This window comes from Ovis aries, chromosome 6 (genome assembly GCF_016772045.2).
Source record: "Ovis aries strain OAR_USU_Benz2616 breed Rambouillet chromosome 6, ARS-UI_Ramb_v3.0, whole genome shotgun sequence".
In the NCBI taxonomy this organism is placed as follows: domain Eukaryota; kingdom Metazoa; phylum Chordata; class Mammalia; order Artiodactyla; family Bovidae; genus Ovis; species Ovis aries.
Window position 1 is genome coordinate 91,387,452 of NC_056059.1, and position 15,735 is coordinate 91,403,186.

Genomic DNA, 15,735 nt, shown 5'->3' on the forward strand with positions numbered 1-15,735 from the left:
ACTTTCACTACAGTACTACTACTTTCATCAGTGTTTGGTGGCCCCCTAGTCTTAAACCATCTTATTTTGCCCATTGCAAATAATATATCTCTAGTCTTTAGACAGAAGAAAAGGAGACGTTACCTGAGGCATGAATTAGGACAGGGATTCGGTGCTCTATTTCTAAGCAGACTTTCAACCAACCCTGCTGGGTTTTGTTATTGTTGTTTTTACTTATTTGGCTGAATCGGGTCTTAGTTGCGGCGTGTGGACTTCTTTGCTCTATGGACTGTTGGATCTTAGTTCCTGGGCCAGGGATCAAACCCACGTCCCCTGCATTGCAAGATGGATTCTTAACCACTCTACCACCAGGGAAGTTCCAACCCTACTGTTTTTGACCCCAGTTTTATTCACAGTTCCAAAATATCTGGTGGTACCAGTTCCCAGGCCTTTTGGTAGTTCTACATTATAAATCAGGCAGCAGAAAACCAAAAAAAAATAAATAAATAAATCAGGCAGCAGAGTGGCTCTCTAAAGGTCAACTTCTGTTTCAGCTCTCTCTGGTGTGCCAGTTGGTTACCACTGTCATTTGCTTTCTGAAATTCCACACTTTAGTGCTGTTTTCTCTTCTCTTATTCTGTGTCTCTGTGGGTTTCTCCCTCCTGCCTGTCCTTTCTCACTCCCTCTCTCCCTCCTTCTTCCCCACCTTCCTCCCTCCCTTCTTCCCACCTTTTCTTCCTTTCCTCCTTCTATCCTCCCTTTGTGATTTTTTTACACTGGATCTTACAAGGAAGCAGTGGTGAACATGTTTAATGTATGCATTTAATTCTCCATCTTGAACCCAAAGTTCAAGAGTAGTTGTTTCACTTAATTTTTAAAACTTGGAAGTGATGATTTTAGAGAGAAGGGCCAAGGAAGGAAATAATTTCTTCCTGTAAATAGACGTTTCCTTAACGAAATTAATACTATTTAATGTTACAACCCAACTATTTTTGTCCCTTAGGAACTGGCAACTTTAAAGTCTCAGTTAAACTCACAGTCTATGGAGATTGCCAAACTACAGACCGAAAAACAGGAGCTGTTACAGAAAACTGAAGCCTTTGTAAGTTGTTTTTTTTTGTTTGTTTGTTTGTTCTGAAAGGTAGTATATACAAGGTCAGGAGGTTATTTTTCAGCCACTATGGAAAAGAAGCAAATTTGTCAGATAGCACCTTCCATGGTTATTCATTAGCCAGAGTTTCAGATACATAGGCTTCTTGGCCATGCAAACAGTGTATTATAGTCAGACTTGCCAGGTCAGTTTTATCAGTTAGTTATGGTTCATTTTGTTGGCATTTTATTTGTTTATTTGGCTGCCCTAGGTCTTAGTTGCAGTGTGTGGGTGCTAGTTCTCTGACCAGGCATTGAACCCCGACCCCTGTATTGGGAGGGCAGACTCTTAGCCACTGGATCCCCAGGGAAGTCCCTGTTGGTATTTTATATTTCACCCCATCTTTTAGTCTAAGCTGGCAGGTTTTCTACTGGTATGAAATTATCAAAAACCTTATTGGTGACCCATGCAGTTCCCAGGGTTCCAAGCCAACAAGCAAGAAGGTTCTCTGGACCTCTCCCGGGGAACCGCATCTCTATTCCAGCTTCTGCAGAGATGGTTGATTGGGTCCGTGTGTCACACGAGTAACCTCTTCCCAAATGGTTGTGCAGCCACACACTGGTGTTTCACTGGGACATGCTTTGTCGTTGATTGCAGTAGGGATAGGCCAGGAATTTTCTAAATCATCAAGTTCTGCTTAACAGTTCCTTTTTCAATCCATCTTCATCCTCTCATATTTTACTGTAAGCAGCGAGGAGAAACCAGGTCACACCTTTAATGCTTTGCTTAGAAATTTCCTCAGCTAGAATAGTTCATCACTCACAAGTTCTGCTTTCCACAACACTAGAACATAAGTCAGCCAAGTTCTTTGCCACATTATAACGAGGATCACCTTTTCTCCACTTTCCAATAACATGTTCCTTGTCTCTATTTCTGTGTGTGCGTGCTCAGTCACTTGAGTTGTGTCTAGCTCTTCGCCACCCCATGGACTACAGCCTGCCAGGGGACCCTGTCCATGAGACTTTCCAGGCAAGAATACTGGAGTGGGTTGCCACTTCCTACTCCAGGGGATCTTCCCAACCCAGGGATCTAACCTGAGTCTCCTATATTGGCAGGTGGATTCTTTACCACTGAGCCGTCTGGGAAGCCTCTACCTCTATCTGAGACCTCACCGAAACTTTTAACATCCATACTTCTACCAGCATTCTGTTTATGATGCCATGTGTTTTCTCTGAGACCGTAGAAACTTTCTCTATAGTCTGCCTCTTTCTTTATGAGCCCTTACTGGTATTGCCTTTAATGTTCATATTTCTACCAACAGTGTCTTCAAGGCAGTTGAGACTTTGTCTAACATGAACCTCAAAATTCTTTTCCTCTTCCAGTTCCAAAGCCCTTTCCTTATTTTAAGGTATTTGTGAGATCAACACCCCCACTTCCCAGTATTTTGGAAGGAAAAAGATGAGGGAAGGACTGAAAATTTTTGATTTAGGATTATTTCCTATAGCTCTTAAGAAAATACTTGCATTTTACCAGTTAATGGGATTCAACTCAATTTCCCCATCTGTCTCTCTGAAATGATAGTAAAGTTTTAACTTATAGGAATTTTATGAGGAAAAGACTGAAAAGTGTTCTCTACGTATTAAATGCTATGCCGTAGCTACGTTAGAGCTGCGTCATTGATAACTTGCCTGACCTGGCCTTGAGGCTGCTTAAACCAACCTTCCTTATACTCTGATGAGTGCTTATACCACACCCCTCCTGACCCAGCCTCCTGCTCCACTGTAAGGGCAACTCATCTGTTTAGGGAGAGCACGATACTGAGGGTAAATACGGAGGGAATTAGATTTTTCTGTTACTGGAAATAAAATTTCAAAATAGCAAGAAAAATCATCATTAGAATTTCATATTGATTATAACTTTAAAGAAACATTTTTTTTTCCCCCACTTTTTACTTTCAGGTGAAATCAGCTCCTGTACCAGGAGAGAGTGAAACTGTAATAGCTACAAAAACTACTGATGTAGAAGGAAGACTGTCAGCGTTATTACAAGAAACTAAAGAGTTAAAAGTTGGTTTGGTGAAACTTTTTATTCATTGTATATTATGTGAAATGAATTCCAGGGAATTTGATTTTATTTCATTTAATTTCTCAAATTCTTGGATTTATGAGGAAAGTAAATGGGACATAATCTTACCTCACAATAAGTCCATTCCTATTTTGATGACTAAAGGTGGCACAAATGAATATTTTTAAATGCTATTTCAAATAATGGTATCAAATATGTAAAATAAGATTGTATATGAATGTACTTGAAAGTAAAAGCACATGTTTAGTCAAAGTAAAAAAGAGTTAAGTTGTCTTATCAATCTCTAATCACAGTAAGAAACAAGGAATATAGCTTTGGCTAATACACAAGCCATAAGCTAAAGAACACAGACACCTTAAATCCTGCCAGCCTATTGTGTGACAGAAAAATCAAAACAGATAGGATGAAGTAAAGAATGAGGTAACAGTAATAAAAATAGAAAGGTAGGAATTAAAACACGGCGAGAGGAAGATAACATGTGATTTTGCATTTTGGATTGTGGTCAAATTATTTTATATTTAAGCTATGGATTTTACTTGAAGCTATCTTTCCCATTTAATTGTATATGTGAAGTTGGGACAAAATTTTTTTTTTTTAATTTGAGTCCTAACTCTGGTGCTAACCAGGCTTCTGCTGTAAGATGTTAATGTCTTTATTTATTCCTCTGATTATCTGAAATAGTAGGATTTTTTGAGGAGTAGGTAATTAAAACTGTTTTTTTGTTGTCGAACTCTTGATTTTCACAGCAATCATCTTTGATATATAGCCTAACATAAATTCTCATGTTACTAGATGACTTTGCGTGTGTGTGTGTATTTTAAATCTCCTGTCCCCCCAACACCTAACCCCAAACTCTTCAGATTGCATGAGTACAGAGATCTGTCATAGAAAGAATATATTTGTTAAAACCATAGGAGAGTGAATACTAATTTTTGATGGTGATTTTCACCATTCTTCTCTTAGAATGAAATTAAAGCTCTGTCTGAGGAAAGAACTGCTATTAAAGAACAGCTGGATTCATCTAACAGTACCATTGCCATCTTACAAAATGAGAAAAACAAGCTCGAGGTGGACATTATAGATGCTAAAAGAGAACAAGATGATCTCTTGGTGCTGTTGGCCGATCAAGATCAGAAAATATTTTCATTAAAGAATAAACTCAAGGAACTTGGTCATCCAGTAAGATTGTGATGTTTCAAAAAATGGTTTATATGTGTTTCTTTATGATGTGTTTTTAAACATTGTCCTGTGTCATGGGAATGTTGTTATGCTTGTATATCAGCACTACAGGCATAGATTTGTAGGTATGTGAATTGACTTAAGACACAGATTAGATGCAGTTTCCAGCTTTTGTTAACTCTTCTCTTTCGGAATCTGAGCCTGGAAAGTGACTTGATTTATTTGCTCCTGTGGTAACAGAGACACTCACCATCCAAATGTACCATCCCCATTTTGCTGTGTTGGTTCAGGTTTATGTGTAGAGAGTTGTAGCCATCTGGCAGCAAGTTTACCTGTGTATCTTGTCTCATATTAAAAATAACAGGAAACCTTGAATATTAAATCAAGGAAATCAGATGGCCCATAATCTGCTATAATTACAAGAGTAAAGAATTTATCCATGGAATAGATATCATTTTGTGTTGAATGTGACGTGACCAGATCTTCATAATGTTAAATGAGTATTTTCCCTTTAGGTTGAAGAAGAGGATGAGCTTGAATCCGGAGACCAAGATGATGAGGATGATGAAGATGAAGATGATGGCAAGGAACAGGGTCATATCTAGCTTTAAAATCTCTAGGAATGATAGAGACTGTATTGTAACTTTGAAGATGGAGTCTTAAGACAGTGCTCTGGTTTGCCTCCACAGAAAATAAAGATTTAGAAACCAAGTGGAAAACATTCACTAATATGACTATTGATGTATTTTTTAAATGATGCCACCCATGTTGATAATCCTGTTACTCTAACTTTATGTAGAATATACATCTTTTATTGAACCGAACTGTCCCAAAATATAATTTGCAAAGAACTATAGACACCAAAAATATACCTTTTTTTTTTTTCAGGCATGTGGTGGCAGTGCTATTTGCCTTAGTTCATTGGTTGTTTATGGAAGTTCTGTGTTTGTCTGCTATTTTTACTTTTCAGAATTTGTGACTTTTAAGTACTAACACATTTGATTTAATATATGTTGGAATCACTGTTTCTAAATTAAGTATTAGAGTTCCTAGCTAATGATTTCCTTTTGAAGAAATGGATGTACTTAAAGGCAAGATAGCATGGTCTGGGGGTAACACATCATCAGCCCTTCACCCAGTATGACTCCTAATGTGAGCAGGACAAGACAGTTCAGAGTGAGTGCCTTGACACTTGACACGGCGGTGTTCTGTACCTCAGTGAAGAAGGCTGCAGACACGAGTGACGAGGAGGAGGTTTCTGAGAAACTTTTCCAACAGTGTACTAGCATGTGTTTGGTTTTGGTTTTATTTTTAGCTAAACATTAAAACACATTACAGATTAACAGCTCATACAACTCAGATTTAGTATTATTGTTTGATTATTATAAAACATACTATGTTCCTAGTTTTAAAAAAGACTCAAACTATGGTTTATATAATTTATTGGCATTTTTGCTGAATAGGTTTAAGTCAGATCATAGATTTTTAAAAAAGCAATGAAGCAATGTGTCAAAATTTAATGTTTTCGTAATAAAAATAGATATTATGTTCACTTAATCCCTAGTCTTGTTTCCCTTTTTAAGATTTTGAGAGTAGTATTTTGTTCTTTGTAAAGGATGAGGCAGGGGGAAGCGGTGAGAAGCGTCCTTCTCTTACTAAGAGGACTTTGCTATAACTGGGTAATAACAGCAGTCTTATCATTTAAATCTAACAATTGGGATTCCATAAGATTGGAGGGGACTTAACTGGAACAAAAACAGATGAAGTAGGGTTTGTAAACTGAGCAATGGAGTTCTTTCTTCACAATGATTTTTACTTAGAGTAGCTCCAGTACGTTTACCACCTGATGTGAACAGCCAGCTTATTGGAAAAGACCCTGATGCTGGGAAAAATTGAAGGCAAAAGAAGAGGATAGCAGAAGATGAAATGGTTGGATGACATCACCATTTCAATGGACATGAACTTGGGTGAACTCTGGGAGATGGTGAGGGACAGGGCAGCCTGGTGTGCTGCACTCCATGGGGCCACAAAGAATCAGACACAGCTTAGTGACTGAACAATGACAACAGGCTTATTTAAAGGCAAGACAGCAAGAGAGTTGGGGCATAATATATTTCATCTACCTCCTGGTTTCAGTAATAATTTGAGGAATCCACTAAGAGGCACAAACGTTTAAAGGAAGTATTGAAAAGGAAGATGGTTGTGTATTACAGAGCGCCCATGAATACGCACCACATCCCACCCCCTCACACTGCCACGCCTCTGGAGATGGCATCAGCCATCAGAGGACCGTGTGATTATTACCAGACCAGCTCACACTGTGTGACGTTTCTTCTAAAGTTGACACCATGTTGTGACCTTTTCAGGCCAATATTATAAGAATAAAGAAAAGTGGGTCAGGAGAAAGAAGACTTCCAAGAATAACAGAATACCAAAGATCTTCAGAAAGAAATAGCTGCGAAATCAGTGAGAGTTTGCCAGAATTCAGTCCCTCAGGCTGGCTGGGAGTAGAGAAGATGCAAGAAGCCCTTGAAGCTGCACAGTCCAGCCTGGAGCCCAAAAGGACACCTTCCTAACGTAGCCATGGTTTGGGGGTCTTGTTTGTTTGTTTGTTTTTACCTGAATTGCTCCTGAAGCCTCCTAACCCAGTCTCCACCTCCAATTGGTCGTTGCCTCTCCGGGCCGTCCTCAGTATTCACCACAGTAGTCCGTCTAGTCAAGGCTATATGGTTTTTCCAGTAGTCATGTATGGATGTGAGAGTTGGACTATAAAGAAAGCTGAGCACCGAAGAATTGATGCTTTTGAACTGTGGTGTTGGAGAAGACTCTTGAGAGTCCCTTGGACTGCAAGGAGATCCAGCCAGTCCATCCTAAAGGAGATCAGTCCTGGGTGTTCATTGGAAGGACTGATGTTGAAGCTGAGACTCCAGTACTTTGGCCACCTGATGGGAAGAGCTGACTCATTTGAAAAGACTCTGATGCTGGGAAAGATTGAGTGCAGGAGGAGAAGCGGATGACAGGATGAGATAGTTGGATGGCATCACCGACTCAATGGACGTGATTTTGGGTGAACTCTGGGAGTTGGTGATGGACAGGGAGGCCTGGTGTGCTGCAGTTTTGGGTGTCGCAAAGTCGGGACACGACTGAGCGACTGAACTGAACTGAAGCTTCCTGAAATGAAAACAGGAGCCAAAGAGACTCCAGTTGCCTACTGTTTGGAGTCCTTAGCTAGAAGAATAAGATCCTCAGTGCTCTTCCATGCTTTAATTTTGCTTCCTTCAAGAATATTTTAGATCTATACCAATATATTAGCTATCAGGGCACATAACCTTCTTTTTCATCCTTCACTTTGCTTTTTTTTTTTTTTTTGTTTGTTTTTTTTTTGTTTTTTTTTTTTTTGTTTTTACAAATATTTTGTTTATTTTAATGAAGCTGGTACAGACACTGTCCATTTAAAACCCATATCCCAGGCCAAAAAGTACAAATAAAGTCAAAAAGAGCAGTGTTCTGTTGTATACACTTCTGCATGAATGACTTTAACTGCTAATGAAAATTAGATCTTTTCTGGGATCTTCTGACAAGACTTTTCTTTCACCTTAAAATGCTTCTCTTCAGTGAAGCCATCTTTGGAGTTAGTCATTATTCTCTGTCATTTTGACTCCAACTGGATATTCCTCTTCTTTTGGTCCAGACCCTCAGATTTTAAAAGTAGCTTCAAGTTAAGGAAAGGTCATTTTCCACAGTTCTGTTTTCCGAAAAACTTCCATCTCCCACTGAAAGTCATAGTCCAGGAGTGAAGCAATCACATGCTAGAACTTCAGGGCCAATTGGAAAGTCATTAAGAACACTTGCATTAGTTGATCTTATTTATCACAAGCCTGCAAATGCACAGTCCTGGAAAAGGCGGGCTCTCTATGCACACATGTAATTTTTAAAAAGGAGAGAGTGATATGAAGGGGGCTGAGGTTTGATCACCAAAAATCAGCACAATGAAAAGAAACAATAATGAATAATGGGCACTAGAATTCAAATTACCAGATGTTTTAAAGAGATGGGGTGCCAGTTTTCAATTATGTTTTGAACACCACATTACAAAAGAACTATTTTTAAAAATAAAAAAGGATTAAGGGGAAAGAAAAAAAAATAAAAAGAATATCTAAACCGTTGAATGACCCCCTGTTTGTTCCTGATAAACTTCAATCACATCTTCTTCCTCCATTCCCAGTTCTTTTGGAGTGTGATTATCAGCAATTCTCTGACCTTCAAAGAGAAACCTGAGTGAATTCATGGGAACTCCCTGTCTTTGACAGTATGATTCTTTGAGTTTCTTGAGATGTGTCGTCATTTTCACTTTGAAGTGAATCTCACTGCTATCCTGTCCAATGACTTTGAGTTTAATATATTCTCCTTCCTTCTTATCCCCCAAGTCCTCGGTTGAAGGTTTTGCTTCCTGGTCAGACATGGTGACGGTGGTTTCCCCCGGGGTCTCCGCACACCAGGGGCCTCGGGTAGGTAGAACCTCGCTCCGGGGTTTACAAATCCGTCTCTCTACCCGACAGCACAACACCGCGGCTGGAGGGACTTCCGCTACGCCTTGCGTCACTTCCGCTACGCGCAGTGAGGACAGAGAGGGGAAAGAGGAAAGGCGACGCGGGAAAACTAGTGGGGGGCGGCGAGGGGCGGCGGATGTCGGGGGCGCTCCCCGAGGAGGGCTCACCGCAGGCTGGAGAACTGAGGGCGGGCTTTAGTTGCGGTCGCACAGATGAATTAATGACCGCAGCACCGAGATAGGCCTTGTGCCTCGGGCCCGAGCCCATCCTCTGAAAAGTTTCCAGTGCCCAGTCTCTGTTTGGAACCGTACTGACAGGCCAGCCTCCTCCCGCCGACACCTTGCGCGTTTCTGAAGGCTGAGCCAAAGTACTTCTATTGTCTGCTTCTGGCCTTGCTCTTCACTTTGCTTTTGAACATGTTCTTTCAACTGTCAGCCTTCACATTAAAGGCTATTTCTGGACTTCCCTGGAGGTTCAGTGGTTAAGACTCCACACTGCAAATGCAGGGGGTGCAGTTCCAATCCCTGGTCAGAGAACTATGATCCCACATGCTGTGTGGCACAGCCAAAAAAGAAAGAAAAAGGTGGAGGGCGGCTCTTCCCATGTATTGGAAACTACAATGGTGGAGTAATCATAAAGCACAAAACATACCTTTCCTTATTTTAAGTTTTATTCAAGTACAGTTGCATGTCTCTGGCATGTCAGAAAAGAATAATCGTCCAAGATTACTACAAGAGGTTAAGTAACAGCTCACATTTTCAATGTGTAAGTTCAGTCGCTCAGTCATGTCCGACTCTTTGCAACCCCATGGTCTGTAGCATGCCAGGCCTCCCTATCTATCACCAACTTAGTTACTTTGAACTTATGCTGATAGAAAATCAAACCTGTTCTTGAAAGTTCTGTTGTAGGGAGGTAGAGGCCTCATAATGTTCATCAGAACAAAAAGCTTTACTGTTAGAGCAAAATGCATTCATTCAATGAAAATTTACTGAGTTTATAAATAAGACAAAGTCCCTTCCCCATTTAACTTCCCCATATATCTGGCAGTGTAAACAACAGTAAACACGTAGGTAAGTATCAAATGCTTTGTAGCTTCTAGAAAGGAGTTTATATTTTACTCTGATGGGAAGCCAGAGTAGTGATTAGATCTGGTTTGTATTCATAGATTACTTTCTCCACTATGTCAAGAATTGTCTTTGGGGAAGAGGTTAAGAGAGAAAGCCGGGGACTGGTGGGAGGCTATTGGCCTCATCTAAGCAAAAACAGATATAGTTCAGACTACACTGTAGGGGTGGTAGGGTCTAAAATGGTGGGATTGGGGATGCATTTTACGGTTAGACTCAAGAAGACTGGTTGGTGAATTGCACGTGTCTGGGGAGTAGAGGAGCAAGACAAGAATAACTTGGGGAAGGTGGGAGGAGCAGGTTTGGTGTGGGATCTAAAGTTGTGTGTTAGGCTTGCTAAATCTGAAACTCAAGGAGATATATTTCTGCAAATAGATGTTTGGTAGGCTGTTTGGAGCTAATTAGGGCTAGAAAAAATAGTATATAGATGGAATTTAAGCTCACCCATCAGAGTACGTTCTTACAGAGAGTGAGTATAGGGAGAAGACAGCCAAGAACGAAACCTTTGGATGGCTCAGCCTTGAGTCCTGGGGAAGGATCTTAAGATATATTAAATGCACAATGAAATCATCTTATCCACAGCAAATTTGAGCCTTGGAATTAAGGGGAAAACAGCAAGCTATGACCTTCAAACTGGTTTCTTACTGCAATTCTGAAAAATGAAAAAAGCCTTTTCTAACAGCTTCAATGAAAGACATCATCAATGTAGACTAGTTCTTTACTAGTGAACCTAATCAAACTGTTTTCTTGTTCAGAATCTGCCCTGCTAACCAAATAGAAGATATATATCTAAAGAAAATAATATCCTTTGAAAGGTTTCATTTTAATGCATATCAAATTGTCCCTTTTGTGGATTAGTGACTTTCCCTTCCAGAAACTCTAAAATTATTCTTGCAGTTTTCTGTGTCTGCAACTCAGAAGCTTTATGGTTTTCTATAACCTTTCAGAATGAAAATAACTTTGCAGAGGGAAAAGCATTGAGGTATGACACACGTATCTTAAATGTAGTTTCCCTTCCTTTGGATTAACTCATTTTTTTGTCTTGATGTAAGTTTTTCCATATTCACTCTAAGCAGTTGTGACTAGTCTTAGTTTGAAAAAGTTTTACACAGCAACCTTGGTACAATTATATATTACCTTTGATTTTTCTTATTACAAAAACATGAGACAACTTTGTAATTACATTATTCTACCTATGAGAATGTAAACAAACAGGAGTTCCATTAATTGCTTTGCTAGTCTCTTTTTAGCTCTGGCTTTTAATTCTAGATTTATTTAAATATTGAATCTAGTGGGATATCTATAGAGGTAAAGCTCACCATTTTGTGACTCTTAATAAGCTCTCTCACCTCTCTATGGTTTCATGTTGCTAATACCCTGAAATACCCTGAAATAATAATAAATATCAGGGAAAAGGTGAGATGTAAATTAGTTGCTGCAGTGGACATGATGAGGGCTTTCTGATCCTTTTTTCACCCTTATGTTCTAGATCCAAAATGAGATTGCATAAATAAAGCCTGTGAAATAAAAAAAGCAGGCAAGTGTTATGCAACAAAAATGGTTAGCATGTTTAAAAGTAGGATGAGCTGAATAAAAGCTTAAATATTACCTAGGTTTCTATTCTGCATTACACCTTACCACGAATTTAGTGACTTAACACTTACTGTCTCCACAGTCACTGGGTCATGAGTCAGGGCACAGCTTAACTAGATCCTCTACTTTTGTCCCAAAGCTGCAGTCAAGGTGGCAGCAAGGCTGTATTTTCATCTGCAGGCTCAACTAGAGAATCGATTTCCAAAGTTCATTCAGTTGTTGGTAGAATTCATGTCCTTACAGTCGTAGAAGTGGGGCTTCAGTTTCTTGCTGGCAGTTGACCGAAGCCTGTTCTCAGTAGCTAGTGGTCACCCGTAGTTCCTTGCCTCACGGGCTCCCTCGGCATGCTTGCTGACTTCATCAAGACAGCAAGGGAAGGTCTAGCCACAGCAGACTGAGTCTTATATAAAATACATCACAGGAGTGGCTTCCACCACCTTGCCATAGTCTGTTGGCTAGAAGCAAGTCAAATCTTGCCCACTCTTGAGAAGGAATTACACAGAGGCATGAATACCAGGATGTGGAGATCATGGGATGATGCATGCTTTTATTTTATTGAACCTTAACTCTTCAAAACAAGCTGTTGAGGGTGGGGGACATGATGAGTGCAGTTGGAAGGAGGTAATAAATTTAATAGCAAGTATCTCTTAACTTCTGATTGTTGAATTTTAAGCCTACTTTTTCCACTCTCCTCTCCCTTTCATCAAGAGGCTGTTTAGTTCTTTGCTTCCTGCCGTAAGGGTGGTGTCATCTGCATATCTGAGGTTACTGATATTTCTCCCAGCAATCTTGATTCCAGCTTGTGCTTCATCCAGTCCAGCATTTTGCATGATGTACTCTGCATATAAGTTAAATAAACAGGGTGACAATATACAGCCTTGACCTGCTCCTTTCCCGATTTGGAACCAGTCTGTTGTTCCATGTCCTGTTCTAACTGTTGCTTCTTGACCTGCATACAGATTTCTCAGGAGGCAGGTCAGGTGGTCTGGTATTCCCATCTCTTTCAGAATTTTCCATAGTTTGTTGTGATCTACACAGTCAAAGGCTTTGGCATAGTCAATAAAGCAGAAGTAGATATTTTTCTGAAACTCTTGCTTTTTTGATCATCCAATGGCAATTTGATCTCTAGTTCCTCTGCCTTTTCTAAATCCAGCTTGAACATCTGGAAGTTCATAGTTCATGTACTGTTGAAGCCTGGCTTGGAGAATTTTGAGTGTCACTTTGCTAGCGTGTGAAAGTGAAAGTCACTCAGTAGTGTCCTACTCTTTACGACCCCACAGACTTTACAGCCCGTGAAATTCTCCAGGCCAGAATATTGGAGTGAGTAGCCTTTCCCTTCTCCAAGGGATCTTCCCAACCCAGGTATCGAACCCAGGTCTCCTGCATTGCTGGCGAATTCTTTACCAGCTGAGCCACATGGGGGTGAGATGAGTATAATTGTGTGATAGTTTGAACATTCTTTGGCATTGCCTTTCTTTGGGATTGGAATGAAAACTGACCTCTTGCAGTCCTGTGGCCTTAAAACTCAACATTCAGAAAACTAAGATCACAGTATCCGGTCCCATCACTTCATGGCAAATAGATGGGGAAACAATGGAAACAGTAACAGACTATTTTCTTGGGCTCCAAAATCACTGCAGATGGTGAAATTAAAAGACACTTGCTCCTTGGAAGAAAAGCTATGACCAACCTAGACAGCATGTTAAAAAGCAGAGACATTACTTTGCTGACAAAGATCCATCTAGTCAAAGCTATGGTGTTTCTAGTGGTCATGTATGGATGTCAGAGTTGGACTATAAAGAAAGCTGAGCACTGAAGAATTGATGCTTTTGTACTGTGATGTTGGAGAAGACTCTTGAGAGTCCCTTGGACTGCAAGGAGATCCAACCAGTCAATCCTAAAGGAAATCAGTCCTGAATATTCATTGTAAGGACTGATGCTGAAGCTGAAACTCCAATACTTTGGCCACCTGATGCAAACAACTGACTCACTGGAAAAGATCCTGATGCTGGGAAAGATTGAAGGCAGGAGAAGGGGAGGACAGAGGATGAGATGGTTGGATGGCATCACCAACTCGATGGACATAAGTTTGAGCAAGCTTTGGGAGTTGGTGATGGACAGGGAAGCCTGGCATGCTGCAGTTCATGTAGTTGCAGAGTCGGATATGACTGAGCAACTGAACTGACTGATCTCAACCTCACCTTATTCCAGGCTGGGATCCCTGCAAATGAATGATTAAACAAGTCAGAGTAACTGTAATAGTGGTCAGTAACAAGTATAACCGTGTAAAGCTATCAACCACCATCCAGACATACTGTCACAAATTTTTTTATGTTCAGGCCAATTCTGTGCTCAGAGCTGATGTCCACTTCATTGTCTCCAAGTGGTATCACAAAGCCAACTCAGATACAACATGTTAAAAACCAAATTTATGTTCCTTCCCTCCCTAAGCCTGGTCCTCTTGTAGGCACATTTCAGGTGGACTGGTGCTATCCTTTTTTCCTATTGCACAAACAAGAAATTTCAGTCATCCTTAATACCTACCTCTCAACTTTGGTTTCAGTTACTAAGAAGTTCTCACTTCTATTTTCTTCCATTTTAGGGTACCCTGTTGTGTGTGTGTGCTGTGCTAAGTCACTTCAGTTGTGCCTGACTCTTTGCTACCCTATGGACCAGAGCCTGCCAGGCTCCTCCATCCAGGGATTCTCCAGGCAAGAATACTGGAGTGGGTTGCCATGCCCCGCTCCAGGAGATCTTCCCGATCTAGGGATCGTATCCATGTCTCTTATGTCTCCAGTGTTGGCAGGCAGGTTCTTTATCACAAGCACCACCTGAGAAGTCTTTCCCCAAGCATTTGCTCTGGTGAAGAAGGCACCTCTAGCAAGAAACTGAGGGCAGCCTCCAACCAACAGCCAACTAAGGCCTGTGGTCAAGTAGCCCAGAAAGAACCTAGTCCTGCCCAACAAACATAAAGTGAACTTGGAAGCAGTTCTTGCCCCAGCTGAATCTTGAGATGACGCCATCTCTGGCTGCCACCTGATTGCAGCCTTCTGAGAGACCCTGTAGGAAAAGGCCCAGCAAAGCCATGGACCAAAGCCTGACCTGCAGACCATAGGTGATAAGTGTGTGCTGTTTTAAGCCACTGCGTTTGGGGATAATTTATGATGCAGCAATAAAGAGCTCATCCATATTGTATGGTACATAGTACTGGTTCCCTTTCCTTTCTCAAGTCTCCTTGCTAATTTTGGTGCTTTTTCCCATCCCAAATTTCTGCCATATGTACTGGGATGAAATCTGTTTTCCCGTGGCCCTGTTCATTGATCATAGCTTGAGTCTTTAGAGTCATGCAGGCTTAAACAGCAAACATGTATCCCTGGGGCTGCACTCCAAGAAATCTTCCCTGCTCCTTCAGGTGTTCTTTAGTGGTTCCTGGGAGAAACCGTGTCTGTGTACGTAGTGCCCAAATTGAGTGGAAAAAACAATCACCTCCATGTTCTGAGTATTCCTTGTATGACAGCTGCTTTTTCCTTGTAAAGCAAGGTCAGTACAATGCTCAGTAAATGTAGGCCAAACACAAAAAATCCTGTTCTCAACTCATCTAAGATTTTGGTAGAGTTTTGAAATACAACTGCAGACAAATGTAATTGCAGGCTCATTGCCCTGTTTTCCATCAGTGCTATGGTTCAGCCATTTTGTACTTGTATAGCTGTTCTTTGGACTCCAAAGGATAAGATCTTTTATACCTGCTTAAATTTAGACTTATGTGTGGTTCCCCTGCATTTCTTCAGCCTTTTTTGGATGTTTATCATATCCTGGTTAAAAAAAATTGGAAGAATTGTTTTGCTCTACTGACTTCACTTTCTCCAGGGGATCTTTCCAACTCAAGGATCAAACCCAGATCTCTTGCATTGCAGGTGAATTCTTTACCTTCTGAGCCACCAGGGAGGGAATGGCTACCCACTCCAGTATTCTTGCCTGAAGATTTCCAAGGACAGAGGAGCCTGGTGGGCTCTAGTCCATTGGGTCACAAAGAGTCATACATAACTGAGCAACTAACACTTTCATTGACTCCACCAGGTTATTGCCACAATTCAATATACTCACACAAGGGAAAACATAAAATTTCAAGTTTGTT

General features: G+C 40.7%; 2 protein-coding genes across 5 annotated transcripts in view; one reads left to right on the top strand and one right to left on the bottom strand.

Annotated features, from left to right (window-relative positions):
* The window catches only part of USO1 (USO1 vesicle transport factor), a 76,884-nt gene extending 70,994 nt beyond the window's left edge, over positions 1 to 5,890 (top strand). For 2 of the 4 annotated variants that reach the window (XM_060417225.1, XM_060417226.1), the window contains 4 exons: positions 983 to 1,081; positions 3,028 to 3,144; positions 4,118 to 4,333; positions 4,849 to 5,890. In XM_060417225.1, the coding sequence (XP_060273208.1) occupies positions 983 to 1,081; positions 3,028 to 3,144; positions 4,118 to 4,333; positions 4,849 to 4,938 (522 nt within the window). In that variant the 3' untranslated portion in view covers positions 4,939 to 5,890. The remainder of the gene's footprint in view (positions 1 to 982; positions 1,082 to 3,027; positions 3,145 to 4,117; positions 4,334 to 4,848) is intronic. The other 2 variants (XM_012180179.3, XM_004009920.4) reach the window with 1 other exon arrangement.
* A 2,129-nt stretch (positions 5,891 to 8,019) lies between these two features.
* Positions 8,020 to 8,907, bottom strand: LOC114115332 (small ubiquitin-related modifier 1). Its single transcript, XM_027971091.3, has one exon. The coding sequence runs from the start codon at positions 8,793 to 8,795 to the stop codon at positions 8,490 to 8,492; it is 306 nt and encodes a 101-aa protein (XP_027826892.1). The 5' UTR covers positions 8,796 to 8,907; the 3' UTR covers positions 8,020 to 8,489.
* Positions 8,908 to 15,735: the final 6,828 nt, after the last annotated feature.